We start from the raw sequence: 21,076 nt of genomic DNA, 5'->3' as shown, positions 1-21,076 counted from the left end.
GTATTCTCTTCGGGAACTCCGTGAATAGAAAACAATTTGTACAAAATACCCCCCCCTCTTCCATGATAAAATTATATGTGTAAAAAAGTAGTCAACTTACGTGATTTACAGCTTTGGTCTCAGGGGTTGTAGGGAAGGGGGAGTCATGCCATCCCTTGATGCATATTTGTCGAAACTGTTGGCTACTCTGAACGAAATGACTCAAAAATTTTTGATTGAATGTATTTTGGGGTGGAAGGGGGGCAAAAAAGGAAACGGTAGGAGGGGTCTATTCCCTCCTAACACTTTTGACTCTGTAAAAGGGCACTAAAACTTTCACTTTCCAGTTGAATGACCTGTAAAGTTTTTTGGAACATCCCATCTATACAACATAGCATGGAGAGAAAACAAATATCTAATGATAAAAATTATGCCAAGATAAGATACAACAATACGCTAGAGTGCATGGTTCTCAGGTCACCTATCCATAGAAGGGAAGTTAAAGAGAAAAACATCTAACTAGATATCAGGGTTGACACAAGGTCCCTATATTACCTGATAAATCAATCCATTATCTTTGTATACTGGTCAATGACTTTTACTTAACTTGACTTACTTGACTTAAGGCTTACTCGGCAGCGTCGCTAGCGTAGAGGGAACCAAACGTGAGCACCGTTATTCGTTTCCAGAGTGGCTTGTTTTGGGTGAGGGTAGGAGCTTTGTTGGGGTCGATGCACCGCGCAGTGAGTCAACCGTTGATGATATCCGCTCATCTGGTATATGGTCTGCCTCTGGGGCGTTTCCAGTCGTTTGCAGTTGGATCAAAATCGGAGATAAGTCGGGCATGGGTTTGAGCGGGTTGGCGAAGTAAATGACCGTACCATCGCAACGATCGGGACTCATGCTGTTCGGACAGGGATTACAATTCAAAGGACCATAGGATCTCCACGGTCCGTACCCTGTCAAACCATTCAACGCGTTCGATTTTGTGGAGGTGTTTTGTCTGTAAAGCATCTACCTTCATCATCTGCGACTGAGCCAAAGGCTAAATCTCTGACTAGTACAACACAGCACTTGCCACAGAGGCAGAGTAGATACAATCTTTCGTGAGACGGCTGATATGGGGGCTGTGGAATATCGTTCTCAAAAGACGGCCAAAAATGGCATTCGCTTTTTCCACCCTTGCCGATATCTCTGCATCTAGATTTCCATTTGATCAGACAATTGAACCAAGGCAGGTAATCTGCTTGACTAACTAGACATTTTTCCCCAAATAATTCTGTAGATGTCTGGGGGCTGCACGGTGTGTTGTGCACAGGAATAATTTTGGTCTTAGTCCAGTTTAGATTTAAACAAAGTTTTTCTGCAGTAGATGCTAGCGTTTCCTGGGCAGTAATGATGTCACCGAGATTTTTGCATACTAATTTAACCTCGTCAATGAAGTCACTATCCGACAGAACTCTTCCTGCAAAATTGATGCCAAACGGATGCGCCGGCAGTGTTCTGTTGAGAACATGGGCCATGACACAGTTGAAGAGTTCGGGAGCAGCAGCGCAGTCCTTCCGAACCTTTTTTCTAATTTGAAAAAGTGATGAGAGCGGGCCATTTACGATGACAGTGCTTTTCAGTCTCATTGTATAGCTGTCTTATTCTTAGGCACACCAGCAGATTGAAGGATCAGCCGCAGTGACTTTTTGTCGACAGAGTCGAAAGCGGATCAAAAATCGACGAAGGCAATATATGCCTTTCTTTTACATTCTAGAGTTCTCTCTATCAGCTGTCTAATTGTATTGATTTGCTCAGTAGTGGACCGACCCAACATGAACCCAACTTGCTGATGGTGACGAGGGGGTGGAGGTACTTTGTTGCCCGCTTGAGGAGCAGGATGGCGAAGAGACTGCTGGTTATCGAGAGCAGAGTTACGCCACGATAGCTAATACATTCTGCTTTACTTCCTTCCCTCTTGTAGACTGACGCAATTAAGCCTTCTTCGAGTGTGATAGGATCATTTCAGAGCGACACACAGTATTAAACAGCACTTGCAGTAGGAGGGTCATGGACGGATGACCATTCTTCAGGAGTTCTGATGTCTTGCCACATACTCAATGACTGTGGTTATTAAAAAAAATATTTATTCTTATGCTTATGTTTTTAAGGTAATTTTAATTGTATATTTTATGTTACTGATATCACAACTGGTGTAAGACTGAAAAGCTTTCCAGATTAGTCTGTTGTTACCAGGCTGCGGGGCTAATTTTGACTCCTAAATCAATACTCTTTTGTTTTTTTATACTTGGCTTTTGTGTTTCAGATAGTTCGTGGTAACGAACTGTACGTAAGGAACGATCCTTCTCAATAGTAACCGAAACTCTAAAAAATTCTGATACCAATAGACACATCAAAAGGATCAGATTTCTATGCTTATTTCAAATATGTAAGTTTCATCAAGTTTAATCCTATCCATCAAAAGTTATGTGCCTGAGAAAATTGACCTTATTTTCGAAAAAAGGGGGAAACAACCCCTAAAAGTCATGGAACTTTAATGAAAAGCACACCATCAGATTCAGCGTGTCAGAGAATCCTACTATAGAAGTTTCAAGCTCCTATTTGGAAAAATGGGGAATTTCGCTTTTTTTTGCCAGATGAAAGATCATGGATACGGGTTTTTTTTTTTTTTTTTTTTCAGGGTGATTGTATCTACCCAGTGGCTCTAGGATTTTGCGGGAGGGCTCATTCGAACAGAAATTAAAAGTTCTAGTGCCCTTTTTAAGTGACCAAAAAATGGAGTGTAACTAGACCCCCTCCCACGCTCATCTTTTTCCCGAAGTCACCCGATCAAAATTTTGAGAAAGCTATTTTGTTCAGCATGGTTGAAAAATAAAATAACTATGTCGTTGAGGATGACTTAATCCCGCACAATCCCCGGGGGGAAGTCTGCAAGTTATGAATTTTGCCCAATGTTTACATATAGTATTGGTTATTGGAAACTATACACAAGTTCTCAGGGGGATTTTTTCTGGTAGTTGGGGGAGTGTTCGTGGTTACATCAAAGGATCTTTCCATGGAGGAAGTTTTCATGGGGGAAGGGACATTTCTATGAAGGGGCCGCCAGATCTCCCAGCATTATTTAAAAAACGATCAGAAATTAAATAAAAAAAAACAATTTTTTCAACCGAAAGCACGGAGCAACATAAAAACTTAAAAAGAACAAAAATTATTACGTATATGATTGGGTTTGCCCCCTAGTCATTACCTTGCTCTTTACGCTAAGGTTATTTTTGTACTTTCATCATAGCTACTTATTCTAATTAATGGCCTTTTTGATTAAGGCGTCATTCTTAAATAATTGGAATAAAATTTGAACTTTAGCGTAAAAAGCGAGGAATTGACTTGGGGGTGAACCCCCTAATATACGTAATAAAAACATACGAATATAGAAGTTCGTTACGTAAGTTAATTCGCAAGTTACGTCAGATCAAAATATCGAGAAAGCTATTTAGACAAAAAGTAAAGTATATTTTCATTAATATGCAAACTTTGTTTTAATTATTCATGTCCGGGGAGCCAAAATCAAAGCTGCATAAATTCAAAAATGTTCAGAAATTAAATAAAAATGCAAATTTTTTTAACTGAAAGTAAGGAGCAACATTAAAACTTAAAACTAACAGAAATTACTCCGTATATGAAAGGGGCTGTCCCCTCCTCAGCGCCCCGCTCTTTACACTAAAGTTTGACTTTCTCACAACTCGACTTTTTAAAACAATAAAAAACTTTAGCGTAAAGAGCGGGGCGTTGAGGAGGGCAGACCCTTTCATATACGGAATAATTTCTGTTCGTATTAAGCTTTAATGTCGCTCCTTATTTTCAGTTCAAAAACTAGTTTTTTTTATTTTAATTCTGTAAAACGCTAGTTTTCTATAATCCTAAAAACATAGGGAAATGTAATTAGTTAAGGTTTATTTCTTCTAGTTTTATTGATATATGTTAGATAGACTTTGAAGCAATAATTTTTGTTCTTTTTAAGTTTCAACTTCGCTCTTTACTTCCCTCAGAATTTTTTTTTTTAATTAATCTTTATAAAAGACATTAATTATTTGGAATGATTCAGCATTTCTGATAAGTAAAACCCATTCTAGTTAGATACGATCGACACTATCATCAAAAATCATTATTACTGGCGTATTTCTTTTTGCTAGGTCAACAATATTGTTCATCATGCGCGTTTAGTTGTTTTATAAGGTATCTTTTATCCTAGTTTTTTCATAGAATTTTATTGCAGAGGCCACCCTGGAGCCCAGTGTAAACACTGAAGTACCCAAAAACATCAGTGGAAACCTACACTTTAAATGCAGCCCCAGCCCGTTTGAATTGAAAGTTTCAGACGATGAATCTTCTCCTAGTCCAACTTGTCCTGATCTTGGTTTGTATGCTTGTGGCCTATCCTATTCGTAACGAAATTTCATGAATTAGTTTCGATTAACAATATTTATTTAGTTTCGATTAACAATATTTATGAGACCGATGAGATATGTGTATTTTTTCAACTTAATCCAAATCTACTTATTTTCCTTGTTCATTCAAATTTTGTTGCTGTTCAAAGCTGTGCAAAGACGGTTAAAAAAATGAGATTTTATTGTGGTTTGATTTTAATACCGAAAGTGCCTGGTTCGAAAATGTCTATGATTTTTAAATTGGTGTATATCAGTATGCGTTTAAGAATACGTAATATGCTTTATAGCCTTTTATTATGAGCTTAAAAATAGTAAAATTATATAAACTTTATTGGTAAAATTAGAAAAAAAACAGTGAAGAAATAAGGCGTTTATGGCAATGATTTCAAAGATAATAATTTACTATTGTAGATTGTCAAAGCTAAAATGCAATCTAAGTCTAACAATTTTTTCAATGATAGATGAAATAACTTAAGTCTCTTTTTCTTGTTTAATTGTTTTTTTATATATATTATAACTCTTTGTGCAAATTTTTGGAAAGTGTTTGGGGGAGGGAGCTATTAAAGGAAGAAACTTTCTAGTTCATGCTGCTTGTTATATAGATTTGTTTTGCCATTAGAAAATCTATTGAGGAAGACACTTCCTATTTTCGCGTGCACATTCTAAACTGTTATTTGAAATTCGATTTTCCTTTCTAAATCTGTGTTTGCTGTCTCTTGCCACTCTCCCAAGCACACACCCACCCAAACAAAACGTCAATACTTATGTATTGAGTGCTTTCCAGTTAAACTGTTGGGCTTTGGAGGGCAGTCTGCGTAATTCATTGATAAAAACGCTTCAGCTATGATCATAGGTTGGGCGAGTCAGCTTTCCAGATACCAGCAACTCTGGTTAGGTATACCATACTCCTCTTATCAGTGTGGTAGCTTTTTCCGGTAATATAGTTTTCTCTTTTTCATTAGGAGCCGTGGAATACAGGTGTGAGTATGTATGAATAACTTTTCCTTAAAATGTTTAGGAGGGAGATGCTGTTACATAACAACTAATTGATCGTACACCTTACAAACCTTAATCGTTATTGGTCGTTATATCGATCAATAACTTAATTATACATCGATCGTTAATATCTAACCTTACAGGTTGGATATTATTCACAGAAAACACAAAGCAAATATATAAATATAAATAAGACAAACGGGTCTATGACCAGTAAATGAAAACAAAGAAAAAAAATTAACGAATGTTTCGCCCGTATCTAACAAGGCGTCTTCAGCGTAGAGAAAAAAATAAACTAAAACTAAAATAGAATAACCTAAAAATATAATATACAATTACTTAACATTTACAATTTGAAGCTACCTTCGTGAAATCACCTCACAAAAGTAACTGGATTAAACATTCTAAAATAACAAATGAACAAATGTTATTGCGACATAATTTTATGCAAAGCTTTTGATGCTGCTATTCGCTTAGGTTTATTATTTGAACTAACCCCTGGGAACATTTTGCAAGGCTTTATTTTTTTTTATATTTTCTTTGTGTTTTCTGTTATGGCTGGCCAGTTGGCTTTAGATCTTTTATATTATTCACTAAGGACAAGTTCAAGGCTTAGGACAATTATTTTGGAAGATATATTAAAATAATACTTCCCGAGATAGGATTATTTCACCCAAGGAAAACTAAACTTTAACATTACACAATAAAGTTCTAATGTAATTGCTATAAAATGACCCTTTCCCTTGTTGAATCTCCTTCCCCGCCTAAAAATCGAATCCCGGCTACGTTCCTGCTCTTTTTTTTTTTTTTTTCCTTTTTTTTTAATGTCAGTTTGTCACTAAAACACATAAAATGCATTAAGGGTACCTTTATAAATATTATTTCGCATACGAAACTTAGAACCTAATTTATGCATCAAATGTTGATCTAACTTATGTTGCTTAGTGCTGTTTTGTTTTCGTATGTTTTAAATATTTCTTTTTGTGCATGGGGAGGCGCAACTGAAAAATTTCAGGGTTAAGCTCTCGGACTAAATTACTATAATTAGCCCAAAAGAATAACTAAAATTGTATTGCCTTCAAAAGTAGAGAGAACAATTGCTATGGAGTTTTTTGGTATTGGATAACTGCTTTTTTGTGCAAAAAGAATTAAAAAAATAGCTACTAACTGAGGTGGGTCTCAATGTTAAATAGCTACTAACTTTTCCATCGATAGTGAAGCAAACCAGATTCGGAGGAAGTACGTTGTTTTAGCTAGTTAAAATTGAATTGATGGTTTACATTAAATTTTGTTTAAAATTTTCTGAAATATAGTTAAAATGAAAGGATAATTAATTTAAAAAAAAACTGAAAAATGAAGATAGGTGTAAATAATTACTAACTTTTCCATAGATAGTGAAGGAAACCATATTCGGGGGAAGTACATTGTTTTAGCTAGTTAAAATTGAAGTGATAGTTTAAATATTTGTTTAAAATTTTCTGAAAGATGGTTAAAATGAAAGGAAAATTAATCTTAAAAAAGCTGAAAAATGAAGATAGGTGTAAATAACTACTAACTTTTCCATCGATAGTGAAGGAAACCAGATTTGGAGGAAGTACGTTGTTTTAGCTAGTTAAAATTGAATTGATAGTTTAAATATTTGTTTAAAATTTTCTGGAACATTGTTTAAATGAAAATATAATTAATAAAAAAAAGCTGAAAAATAAAGATAGGTGAACACAAAAAAATATGAGCTTAAAAAGTGACAGATGGGCGTATTTTGTTTTTTTTTCAACTTTTTTGGAGCTTTTGCTATTTTATGGACTTTTTATTAGGGTAATTTCTTATTGTTATTAGCACTAGAGATGTCTTGGCGAAGGTCCTTGCCAAAACCTCAGCTTTTGTCTCGATGTTCCCATTTCACTGGCTGAAAATTTTCGGCATTAAAATTTTCTTTTCCTCTTAACAGTTTTGCGTCCTTCATCTGCTACATACTGGAAAGCTAGATGATGGTTTCCTTGCAAACCTATAGGGAACAGTTATTGGTTCCCAATAGTGTGAACTTACATAATTTCTTTTTCATTCTCCTATTCTTTTGACTTAAGGTGTTTTTTATGTAATTTTCAGTTTATTCGTGTTACTTTGGATGGTTGTTAGGCATTTATCCATGAGGGGCCAATTGCATTAACCCCCTTATTTTAATTTCTTAGATTTAAATTTCTTTGATCTTGAGCATAATGCTTCATATTCTTTGTATGTTTCTGAAACAACAGGAAGAACCTATTAATCCACAAAATTAGTATTTCTGTGCTATTAATTGATGATTTGGTGTCAAACACCTTAACCAGATAAAAAAAAACTAGCAAGACTAAAATTATCAGCGAGAACTTTGTTTGCTATCGAGTTTATGTAAGATGTCTTAAACAATAAGTAGAACAACAGGGAAATTTGTATACAAGACAGTGGAACGCAACTTTAAATGAATATTTCGACCCTATATCCAAGGGCTGTCCTCAGCAACATAAACAAAGAAAAAAACAATATAAAAGAAACTCACATTAAAATTCGATCATTAAAACTGAAAAAAGTTTTTTTTAATTTTCAAAACAGCCCTAGCATCATTACTTTTATTAGTTTAGGCAAAAAACACGCTAATATTATTGTTCAACAAAAAATTTTAGAATCTTGCAGAAATGATAATCTTATTCCTAAGTCTTTAAGATATAAATTTCATTTAAATACCCGGAAAAAAAGCGCCATTCGCGCAAACATTACATTTAAAAACTCTAGACCACATTATTAAGAACAAAAAAAAACGACATATTATTTCCTCAGAAAGAAAATCTCTTGAAAAATTTTTATGTGAAAATCTGTCCAGAGTCCTGGTTGAGCTATCCTTGAAGTCTAGATCTTGAAGATGCTAGGGCTGTTTACAAAAAATTTTAAAAACTTTTTTTCAGTTTTAATGATCGAATTTTAATGTGAGTTTCTTCTTCGTTTGTATTGCTGACGACGGCCCTTGGATATAGGGTCGAAATATTCATTTAAAGTTGCGTTCCACTGTCTTGTATACAAATTTCCCTGTTGTTCTACTTATTGTTTAGGATTTTATGATGGAAAGGCAGTGTGGTCTACGTCGCTATTTACGTAAGATGTCGTCAGTCATCTTTTTCGTTCCTACAACCCGATTGATCTGGAGACAACAATTTATGGAGTCCAAATTATAATAAAGTTGAGCATTTATACACTCATCTTGAATACGTGGCGTGGTGGACAAAATAGAAATAGATCAGTAACTTAATGGGTCAATCATTGTACTAACCTGAAGAACTGAATCAATCTCGGTGAATTTTAAATATTCTGGAAACAATACAAATGATTCGACGTTAATAAGACAAGTAAAAACTTCTGAAGTTTTTAATGAAGTACTAAAATTCAGATCGTGAAGGACCTTGAAAGATCCATTTCTTTTTTTATCTGCGCCGGTAATTCCTGTGATATATCAATACCCTACAATTTGTTGGAGATTCGATTTACAGTAGTTTAGCCGAGTCTCAATAAGACCGATAACCATTAAAATGAAAAGTTCAGATATCTTAAAAAATTATCGGAGGAATTCAGTTCGTCGCAATTTGGGTGGAAAATTTTATATCTTCCATGTCACCATCAGTAACCTCAAAATAAATACCATCTCTACGGAAATATTGTAATTTATAAATGCATAATGCCCAGCTACCCCAGAATCATACATCTTATTCTGGTACTTCATTACTTTTATGCGTGGCATGGCAAGGAAAATATGACCGTCTCTCATATGTCTTAAAATGTATTGCATTCGACTATTAACGGGGGAATAGAACAAAAATTGTAGTTAAGAGTGGAGAAAGTTTATCTGAAAAACTCCAAAGATTTTTATGATTTTCAGAGTACATGAGCCGAGGGCTATCCTGAGGAGGCTTCGTTTTCATTATCACAAAGAAATTCTTTAATCTGTGGTATTTGGTTCTTTTTGTAAATAAATCTCATGCTTATTGCACATTCCTACCATCAGGACCACCCATCACTGGCTTTTCATTTGTAAAGGAGGAGCACAAGAATGATAATGATGTACCTAATATACCTAACGATGATGTTCCTAATCCTGTTAAATGGACCTGTACTGATGTATATGACTACTTTGTCAAAGCTGGATTCAAAAGGGAGGCTGAGACTTTTAAAGCAGAAGTAAGTATGCGAAACTGGGTTGCGTGTTACAATCTGTTCTATATTTGCCGGTTTTAATAAAATGAACCAAGTCTATTTTCGAAATTTCTATGATACCCATGCTCTGATGTAGCTTAAGTATATTATTTCTCCGTTTCCATATAAAGCAAGCCCTAATCCATCGAGGATTAATTTTGTTACCAAGCTGAGACAAGCCCACTTAGGAGATAAGATAAGATATTTTTTTCAAAAAATGTCTATCACTAGCCCCGAAGGGCCGAATTTGCCTTTCGGAGTCATAAAACCTAAAAAAAAATCAAAAAAATAAAATAAAAATTGCACAACAACTAAAAAACTAGCTATTCAATGCCAAAAACAACAATATCAGATAGGCAGTCATTCATTGCTAAAAAAAAAGCGGCAAAATGTAAGAAAGTTAAAAAGGTAAAAACTAAAGCAAAGCTAAAAATGAGTGAGATAAAATAAGCGTTAAAAAGGTTTAAAAGAGAATATATAAACAAGGGGGAGAGAACAAAAGAATCACGCAAGAACATAGAGAACATAAAACTTGGGTATCACCAGTACCAAAGAAAAAAAAAGAAAACAAAGGAAAACTAGCGGTTTATTCGATCAGTAATGAAGGGGACAAAGGTTTTTTCATACCTGGAGGTAAAGCAACGGATGGGGGACAAGATAGGAGCGGGTTCAGAAACAGTACGTGGGAGGGAGTGTCTTTTGGGGAAAATGTTTTCCGTGTGAAGGTTTATTATTGTATTTTTTGCAAAACGGAGGCACAACATTCCTCTCCTGTGCTCAAGAGTTTGCAACTTGGCCTTTTAGAAGGAATGAGTATGGTACTTGGCCTTAGTTTCTTCAAAAATTGTTCTCATGGCTCTTTTTTTGAATAGATTCAATTTTTTCTGATTCATCACGGGAGATGCCAGGATGCCAAACTGGACAAGCATATTCAAGATGCGGGCGGACAAAGGAAGTATAGATCCTTAAAGAATGGGAAGGGGGGACGTTAAATTTATTCAAGAGCTTAAGGAGAGACATGGACGAATGGACAATATCTTAAACTGGAATCGTGGAATCTTTAATATGGACAATATCTTGGCTTTATTTTAGGCTTTTGTTCTCACCTTATACTAGAATTTTATCGCGCTTGTTATAGCAAATTCGTCTTGCAATTTGTTTTATTTTTTTCTGCAGAATCATAGCCAAAAGTAAGCAATGGAGTTTTTGTCACATCAATTTAAAAAGTAGTCCTTAAAGCTGTTTTTCCGGAATTGCTTCTATCTTTTAACAAAATTTCTAATCTGACTTATGTTCAGAAATTGAGGCTGTTTCTGATGCTCATAGTGTAAACATACGTATGGCGAATGGAAAAAGAAAATGAGTCACAGGATTCGAAATATAGCCATGAAAAAATTTTGCCAATTTTTTATTGTGAAGAATTATTTAAAAATCAAAATACTGATGAGACCCTTTTGCAGCTAATTAAATAAACAAAAACACTTTTTTCCAACTAAAAGTAAAGAGCAACATTATAACTCAAAACGAACAGAAATTATTACGTATAAGAGGGCAACCGCTCTTTACGCTAAAGTTTGACTTTGTGTTCCAATTATTTAAGAATTTCTGCTGAAACACAAGGATCGCTTAATAAAGAACAATAAGCTTTTTAAAAGTTATAAAAAAAATTAGCGTAAAGAGCGTAGATATTGAAATTGGGAAACCGCCCTCTTATACGTAATTATTTCTTTTAGTTTTAAGGTTAAATGTTGCTCCTTACTTTCAGATGAAAAATAACTTGTTTTTTTTATTTTAATTTCTGATCGTTTTTTAAATAGTGCCGGGAAATCCGGTTCCCCTTCCATGGAGAATTCCCTTCCTCCACGAAACATTCCTCCATTAAAAGATCCTCCACGTAACTCCGTTGCCTCCAGAAAAACCCCCCTTCTGAAAAATTTCTGTATACTTCCCAATAACCAATACTATATAGAAACAATGGGCAAAGTTCAAAGCTTGCAGCCTTTTCCCCGGGGACTGTGGAGCATCAAGTCATCCTCGAAGACGTAGTTATTAGATCTTTTCACTATGCTGAACAAAATGACTATCTCAAAATTTTGATCGGGTGACATTGGGGAAGAAAGGAGCGCGGGAGGGGGTTTTTCTGCCTCCAATATTTTTGTCACTTGAAAGGGCACTAGAACTTTTGATTTTTGATCAAACGAGCCCTCTCCTGATCTTTTAGGATCACTGATTTTATACAATCACCCCTGGTTGATACGAAATTCTGGCAACAAAAAACGCAAAATTCCACATTTTTGTAAATAGAGTTCATATTAGGTTCTCTGACATGCTGAACCTGATAATGGGATTTTCTTTAAGATCACTTGAGTTTTCGGGGTTGTTTCCCCCCTTTTTCAAGAGTTGGACAAATATTTTCAGGCTCTTAACTTTTGATGGGTAGACTTGGTGAATTTTATATATTCTGAATAAGCATCAAAATTCGATTCTTTTGATGGGTCTATTGTTATCAAGACAAGAGTTTCGGTTACTATTGAGCCGCATCGCTCCTTACTTATAGTTCTTTACCGCAAAGTGTTCGAACACAAAGATGAAACGAATATCGGTAGTTTAGTTAGCGTCCTAAAAGGAATATTTTCCAAGGCCCAGAAAATGTCAGTAGAAAGCTACTATATGTTTGCTTTTTGTTAGCGATTTCAAATTATTTGCTATCAATCTTTAGAATAAAAGGCAAAACTCCTGTACAACAAAAATAATCCAAACAAACCAAGAGAAAAAAGGGAACATTTTGAAAAGTTATGCAAGACATTCCTAATTTAAAAAGATAGTAACAAATTTTCGCCTAATAAACAAGGCCGAGACGGCTATGTTATTGTCGAACTCACTCACCTCGAAAAAAAGACTTAAACAATTTTCTTATTGTTTTCATTGACAATTTAGGACTTCCTAATTGCAGAGTAATTAAAAAAAAACATCTGCTAAAAATGGGTGTGAGTGGCAGTTCTACATATAAAAGCAAACACCAGCAAAGAATAGAAATTATAAAACAGGGTAAGTCAGATCTTTTAAACCTTGTTAATACCGAAGTAACATTGGAAGGTCATAATATTGTCAAAGAAACTAAAAAGTTGCAGTATGATAGTGGAGATGATTCCAAAAATAAGAAGAGAAATCTTAAATAGAGTAGGCCTCAACTTTGGATTTTCCGTTTTAATTGCAGAGATTGCATTAACCTTATGCGATGCATTAATTGTTGCCTCACAGTCACTAAAAGTTTGAGTGTAGAGATAATTTACTCTTTTATTCGTCTATGGACAAAAATGGTTATAACGGACGTAACAAATCTTTCACAAGCCGTCCCTATTGCTGTTTGGTTATAAGCGACAGCTCAAATACGAGTCACACCCAGCATACAATTACAAAAATTGTCCGGTAGCCCGAGAAATAACAACACTTACAGGGCTAGATTTAAAGCTTTGACTTTTCTAGGTGCAAGTGTTTTTTCCGCTCCGTTTTTGCGAGATTTGTGGAGAAATTCACAAAAATTCGTGGATAGTGGAAGCAATGAACGGAACGCAACTTATGAGCTAAATGTAATGGAAGAGAGAGATGATACCTAACTCTCAGCTGGCATTCTTGGGAGACATCTGATACTTTATAATTGGCTACACAATTCCTGTGTTGTTTTAAAGTCACTTTTCTGTGAATAAGCAGCGTCGCGGCAGAGTGCACCTGACACTTTGACGATAAATCACATCAGTCCAGTTTTTGTTAATCACTCATTAATAATTTATTGCACCCCTAGGCCTGGGCCTATTTGGCCTATTGGTTTATGTAACCAATAGGCTCTGCCTGAACACTTAAGAAAAAAAGTCAATTGCACAACGTGATTAGATCACACCATGTGCAAATTTGCATAAGAATATTAAAGTTTTTACAGATTAAACTACAACATTGTTATGCTGCTGCAGCAGAGCCTGAAAAAACACTTGTCGATTTATGCCCTGACGTCGTGCTTACTGAACACCCTCACATTAATAAATTTGGTTAACCGTCATATGTACCAAATCTGTACAAAGTTTCTCAAAATTTGATGAGTAAAAGAAAAAAGTTGCACAAGCGTTTTCTGTACATCTTCTTCTTCATTTGTGTGCTTTTGTCATGGGAATATTAAAATATTCAAAAATTAGTCGTCCGGAATATTAGACTAAATTACGTTATAATGCTCTGGCCTTCAAAAACCTTTGAGTATACACAGCATAGAAGAATAGGAGTATATACAGGACAGGAGCTTGTATATATCCAAGAGATTTATAAACTTGTAATACATGGTATATAACTGGAGTAATCTAAAACGACGGTTTAAACCATGGTCACGAAAATTTTTACCTTTCCTGATGGCCTCATTGCTACTTTAAACCGTCACCCGTCTCATCACATATACTAAGCTATTCAACATTTCAAATTAAAATTCTACATATTATTTACGTGGTATTGGAGAAATTATAGAGCAAGTACTATTTGAATGGCTAATGTACGTGTTTCCTAGGTTGCATCTAGGTTTAAGTCTGAGTTGCTATTATTATGATTTCTCTTTCGATCTAAGTACTTTATGGTTTTATAGAAACGTCTATTTATTTGTTTTTGAACTTCATTTTGCTAATTAAGCGTTTATACGTTTAATTATATATTCCAATTTGACTAATAGACGGTATATTTAGTTGTTGTTTTCTCATTCATTCTCTTTGCCTTGGTAGCTTATATTTGATTTATTTTAGAAAAATACTCCCTTTGTGAACCAATCGCCTAATAAGTTCATTCATATGCAGAAATTTACTTTGGACTCAATTTTATAGTTATGGGAAGTGAAGGGGCAATATCATTAGATAGACAAAAATGGTTCGAAAATGTAGGAAAAAAAACAATCCAAATTTGATTTTTATTGGAGGGAGGCCCTATCCCCCATACGTGCATTTCTTCCTTCAATGAACCTTCTTTCTACCTTAAGTGACGAAGTTTTCAATGAGATTTATGTATCTCTTTTTTTCTTTTTCTTCTGTTTTAATTTTATAACTTGGAATTATGAGTTTTGAATATAATTTGACGGTGCTAGGTTATATGTGCTGGCTAGCCGCTTACGAAAGGTTTAAGAAAAAAATGTTATACTCCATAAACTTCATGTTTTAATTAGAACATTTATTTATGTCACTAGCAGTACAAAAAGATCTAAAAAATATAGGTACTATGCTTCGCACTTTAAACAGGATATGTTGTTAAAACTTTGGTTAAATTATAGTGGTTCAGAAAAGAATGAAATCAGCTCGGTAAAGGGAGATAACTAGCTTTTATGATAAGCCCAGGTATGCTTGAAAAACTGTTTCCCGAGCTGTAAAAACAGTTCCTGTTTTAATATTTAATTGATTTTTGAAAAAAAACGTAAGTTTTTATTTCTGGAGTAAAGAGCGAAGTTGAAAATTAAAAAGGAACAAAAATTATTGTATACCAGACGGAGCAAGATATATCTATGAACCTAGTTCAAATAAATAGAACCTAAGTTTCCTTATATTTGTAGAACTTTAAAATCTCGCTCTTGACCGAAAATAGAAATCCGACGCAAAAAACAGGATCTTCTCTTCAGAGCAAAAAACTCCTAAAGTATCCGGTATAAATAAAAGACTTTATTTCTATGGCTCTCAGTGAAGGCCATATCTAAGGAAGGGAGGGTTCTCCGCAATTTTTGTCCGACTTGTAAAAGCGTAACAAAAATGCATATAAACAAATTTGTAATGCTTTTTTTTAGTTTTGATTTATGTTCAAGTTAATACAAATTACAATTATTTTAGCTGTTAGAGCCCCTCTATGGCCTTATTCAATTCATTCTTCTTCCCTTAAAACATTAACAATTGTATCCTTTTCAAATTCCAGATTTTCATGTGTCCTTGAGGGTAGTTGTGTATGACAATAAATACTTGAGACAAAAACAGTGATAACAGGACAGGAAATGAATAGCGCTGCGGGTTGTCCTTTAGCTTATTGCTTTTCAGCTTTTTTTTCTTCTTTTTGAATCATTAGAATGAATGACCTGTCTCAAGAAACACCAGATTAATATACACCATGTCTTTTTCAAATTTTCCCTAGAATTTAATTTAATAGCAATTCTAGAATTTAATTTAATAGCATTGTAACGTAATATTTGTTTTTACTTTCTTTTGGGATTTTCTGCGGAACGTACTAGAGACTCTTTGGAAGAATATGCTCGAAAGTGCTACGCGATTGGTGCCTTTAAAAAAATCAAGTTTTGTTTTCTGTTTTATTTCATTTTAACTGTCGTTCCAAATCGATGGGAATTCCCTGGGGGAAGTCCACAGAATCTCGGTTAAAAGAATTTTAGTAATAATTAAAAATACTTCTGGAAAAAAAGTATTCAAAGAAATTTTTGAATGAAGAAATACTTACATACGTATTCAAATACTTGTATTCAAGTACTTTTATGACACTAGATTAGAGTATGTTTGTGATCCAGGTTTTCTGTTTGTTTCTTTGGCATTTGTATTTTTTCTATGATTGATCACCTTCTTTCCTCCTCTTTTTTGTTCTTATTTTCTGTCTTCCTTTTTTCCGTTTTAATGCACAAATTATAAATCCGTAAATAATCAACTGTGCAATTCCTTCAATCAAGGTTTTTTTTTCCTTTCATCATCTAAGATAGTTTTTTTCAATAAGTCATAAATATGTAAGAACGGAATTTATTCTGTCAGATTGTACTTATTAGAAGCTAGATGGGTATCTTAATTTGTTTTATTTTTAGTCTGAGTGATCTTATAAAGAAAGTATTTTTTTTTAGGAAGTTAACGGAATCACCTTACTGGTCATGCATAGGTCTGATTTGGTCAAAGGATTGGGGCTAAAAATTGGTCCTTCTATTGATATATTTCGCCATATTTTGAAAATGCAGAGCAAATTCAACGATGAATAGGTTTACAGTCTTTTACTTTCAATATTCTCGATAAAGCTTGATTACTTTTATTCTCTAATTCTTCTGGAATATTTCATATTGTTAAACTACCTCATTATATCATGTTCTGAACAATGAAAATGTTCATCAACATGATATAACGAGGAATTTTATCGACGAAGACCACGCTGCCTGTCAATGGTAAAGTTTTGGTAAAATTCAATGGTAAAATGGTAAAACAATGGGAAATTCATCTAAAAGACAGTGAAATTTTTTTACCTTAAATAAATATTTCGGGTCTATATCCTAGGGCCGTTCTCAGCAAAGCACTTCTAAAAATAAAATAAGAATAAAATACGATAATTAAAACTAAATTAAAAATTTAAACAGTCCAAGAATCATTACTTCAAGGAAGTTGAGCCAGGGCTTAAGAGAAAACAACACGAAACGAGGCAATTCATTCAGATAAATGCAAAAAAGAGCATGTTTTTGGTCCCTAACCTCTTTGTATAATGAGGAATGGATGAACTTTAATATAATCAGCTTTGGACACTTCTATAAATCGTCGTTAATAACATTTATATGTTGTTATAGGATGATGATGTGGCAGGGATGCACATGGAGCCGTGACTCTTAGGGGAACTGGGGGAGTTTCAAATTAGTTTTTGTGAAGGAGGAGGTCAAGACATGGAAAAGTGGATTTTAGGCCACCATTTTTTCTGGGTTTCTTTAGGCCAATTTTAGGGGGGTCTGAAATCTTCTTCTCCGTTCAACGATACCATCTTTTAATGCCTGTACACACAGGGCCTGTCTTCGGCTCGCTTAAAGGTGGTACTTTATCTCAAATACATTTGTACTATTTTTTAAATGCTGAAAACGTATGCAAGAGTTTTGTGCAACAATATTTCAGACTTTGAAACTCTTTGATCAGACCATATCTATTATGATATCAAACAGTTCGTGGTAATGAACTGTAAGTAAGGAGCAACTGGGCCTAATAGTAGCGGACACTCTAAGAAAAAAGAATTTTGATAACAATAGATACATCGAAAGAATTAGCTTTTCATACTGATTCCAAATATATAAAATTCATTAAGTTTAATAACATCAATTAACAGCTATGAACCTTAGAAAATTTGCCAGGATTCCGAAAAAGGTGGGGAACACCCCTCAAAAAGTAAAGTAATCTTACTGAAAATCACACTATCAGATTCAGCATATAATAGTTTTTTGAAAGTCTATTGAGTCTATTGAAGAGATATCAAGCTCCTATCTATAAAAATATGGAATTTTGTATTTTTCGCCAGAAGAAAGATCACGGATGTGTTTTTTTTTCTCAGGGGTGATCGTATTGAACCAATGGTCCTAGAAGATCGGGAAATGGCTCATTTAAAAATAAATCAAAAACCTAGTGCTCTTTATAAGTGACCAAAAAGATTGGTGGGAAACAAGCACCCCTTCCGGGCTCTTTTTTCCAAAAGACATCCGATCAAAACTTTGAGATAGCCATTTGACTCAAGATAGTTGAAAGGTCAAATAACTATGCCTTTGGATGTGATATGATCCCCCATAGTCCGTAGGGAAATGGCTATAAGTTACGCAATTCGCCCGTTGTTCGGATATAGTATTTGTTACTGGGAAATATACAGATTCTGTCTTTTTCTTTTTTTTGGGGGGGGGAGGGGGGTATTTTCTGTGGGTAGAAAAATTTCGGGAGAAATTTTGAATGGGGAGGGGAGAGTTGGGGATTTTCCGGCAAAAGTTGAAAAACGGTCAGAAATTAAGTTAAAAAAGAAGTTTTTTTCAACCGAAAGTAAGGAGCAATACTAAAACCTAAAACGAACAGAAACTATTCCGTACATAAGGGAAGCTGCCTCTTCCTCATCCCTCGGGCTTTGCGCTAAAGGTTGGCTTTTTTCAAAATGCTTTAAGAAAGGCTGCCGAAACAGGAAGACGGTTGATTTTGAATCAGAATTATTTTTAAAGATTTTTAAGACATAAAGAGTAAGGATTGAGGGAGGGCCTCCCCCTCACATACGGAATAATTTCTATTCGTTTTAAGTTTTAAAGTTGCTCCTTACTTTCAGTTGAAATAATTTCTTTATTATTATTTAATGCGTAAAAAAAAGCCGACTTGTCGGTAATAATAAAGCTAGTCTACGAACGTCTGACATAAAAACCTTATGTTAAACGTAAGTTTAACATAAAAAATTTTTTTTTTAGAATTAAAAAAAAAATTTATTCTTTGGTAGCCTGGAGACTTATCATTAAATTTTTCCTTAACTGCCTACGAAACCTTAAGCTTGATATCATATTATTACATCTTTACTATTTTCTCCATGACCACACTGCCTTTTCTTTGACGAAATCAACAAGAATTCCAAATAGGGATAGGTCCTTTTATTAGACAGTGAAACGAAAATATAAAACAAAGACTCTAAATATTTCGATGACAGAGTCGGGACCTATCCCTATTTGGAATTCTTATTGATTTCATTATTACATCTTTTTTTAATCTGCTTGAGATTGAGCTATTTGAAATTTCAGTTTAAAAATTACGCTCTGATCATCAGAGTAGGTGCTCGCTTCAAATTAGTATAGTAAAGAGCAACTTCAACCCTTTTTTTTAGTCTCATCTTACAGAAGGTATAATCGTCGGGAATCAGGTTAGAGCTCATTTAATCGTAAATTAAAAGTTCTAATTGCCTTCCCAGGGGTTAGATCTGATTGAAAGGTCCAGTCAACCGCCTTTTAAAGGTCACTGCCTCTGCCCTGTCCCACTTGGCGTTGAATCAAAATTTTAAGACTGGCAACTAGTCATAAAGGCAGAAGCCTCAAAAATTTGATCTTGGTAGTGAATAAGCACATCTCCAGTCAAAAAGATTATAATTTAAACAAAATACTGATTCAAAATAGGGAATTCATAAATGCATTTCAGCAAATACGTATGCATGCTGCGTCTCGTTCAAAAAATGGCTATGGAAGGATTATCAATCTTTATGATTGGAGTAATATAGGAGCCTTGAGTTTGTGCCCCCTCCTATACCTCCCCCTTTCCAACCACTCACGTACATTGCAAACATATGATGCAATAGTATAAGATAACCACAAAAGTAAACTGAAGACCATTACTACTATTATAACGGACGGACTCAGGTCACAAGAATAACGAGACAACCAAAAAGGTATGAAAAGATGAATAAGTTAAACAGGAATTAAAAGCTTAGGAAGTGAAAAAATACTACACGCTACAGAGCAAGAACACCATTACAGTGTGCGTAAGTCACAGCTAAACAAATTAGTTTTGATGTTGAACTGATAATTTAATACATCTTTCCAGCTTTTAAAGCTCTTAAATTATTTGCTTTCGTCAGTTAGACATACCAACAATCTAAAGCTACCTCTATGAATAATTCCTCACTCTTAATTTTTCAACTCTTTGCAGTGATAAATAAAATGTAATATTTTCTAGCTATACTTCCTCCAAATAGGACAGGTGAAGAATTTTATTTACCCATTTAGAATCAAATCAGACCGTGTAAGCTAGCACCAAGTGAGTGGAAGGTGGTGAGTGCGGCTTGTCATATCTACCTCCTTTTGTCTCCCTTTTCAAATTTTTAACTATTTTCCCAATTACCTATGGCTCTTACAGTCCTCTTCACAGCTCTGGTTTTCTTTCTTTTGCCACGTGGTGAAATACCAAAGACTGGTCTGATATTACAAGATGTTGATGAAAAAATTACTAATTTCACAAAAACCTAAATTATAAATATTTAATTTATTTCCCAGAAAAAAAAATCTAATTAGAAATAAATTAAATCTTTTCAGAAACGGTAAACTGGATGAAGCTAATAATCCAAGCAAAATAGACCTACTAAAAAAGAAAATTCATAAATCTCCTTGATCCTACAACGAAAATGAGGTCGAAAAATTGTTTAAAAATAAACCAGAAAAATTGGTATTACGAGGTTAAGAAGTTGAGTCGCAGGAGTCATGAACAGCTTAATTTTAACCTGTCTAAATCTTCTAAAGTTGCCGCCAATAACCTAAATAGCTTCCTCGCTTCTATTGTCCAAAGCCTTCTGACATCGTCTTATAGATTATCAGCTGATGATATTTCCCGCTCTTTAACCTTTATTCCCCCTTTGAGACCGAATTGGGAAACCGTCTTTCCTTCCGATACCCCGTCCTTATTATTAGTACTTTCAGCGATTTGCTCTCAAAGTCTTTGTCTATCCTTTTCAATGAGATTACCGGGTCTGTCCAATTTTTACATGAAGCCATTTTTCAAAGCCCCCTGTAAAAGAAGAAGGAAAGAATGGTTTTGAAGATGTTCGCCCTATATCTCTCACTCATATACTCTCAAAACTGCCAGGATTCCTTGCAGTTAGGCTAAAGGAAAAGTCATACCTTTTTTGACCTGAGACAATTCTGGAATCTCAAATCCACTTCAACTTCCCGTTACCTTGTATATCTTATC

General features: G+C 34.5%; 1 protein-coding gene across 3 annotated transcripts in view; it reads left to right on the top strand.

Moving 5' to 3' along the window:
• LOC148947013 (uncharacterized) overlaps positions 1–21,076 on the top strand; it is a 78,914-nt gene that overhangs the window by 55,303 nt on the left and 2,535 nt on the right. For all 3 annotated transcript variants that reach the window (XM_089097229.1, XM_089097227.1, XM_089097228.1), the window contains exons 7-9: positions 4,259–4,399; positions 9,457–9,629; positions 16,486–16,617. In XM_089097229.1, the coding sequence (XP_088953355.1) occupies positions 4,259–4,399; positions 9,457–9,629; positions 16,486–16,617 (446 nt within the window). The remainder of the gene's footprint in view (positions 1–4,258; positions 4,400–9,456; positions 9,630–16,485; positions 16,618–21,076) is intronic.

The sequence above is a fragment of the Artemia sp. Qi Xiang Cuo genome, chromosome 11, assembly GCF_049724085.1.
Source record: "Artemia sp. Qi Xiang Cuo chromosome 11, ASM4972408v1, whole genome shotgun sequence".
In the NCBI taxonomy this organism is placed as follows: Eukaryota; Metazoa; Arthropoda; class Branchiopoda; order Anostraca; family Artemiidae; genus Artemia; species Artemia sp. Qi Xiang Cuo.
Note: the sequence above shows the minus strand (reverse complement) of the source record. Positions and strands in the feature narration are given on the sequence as shown.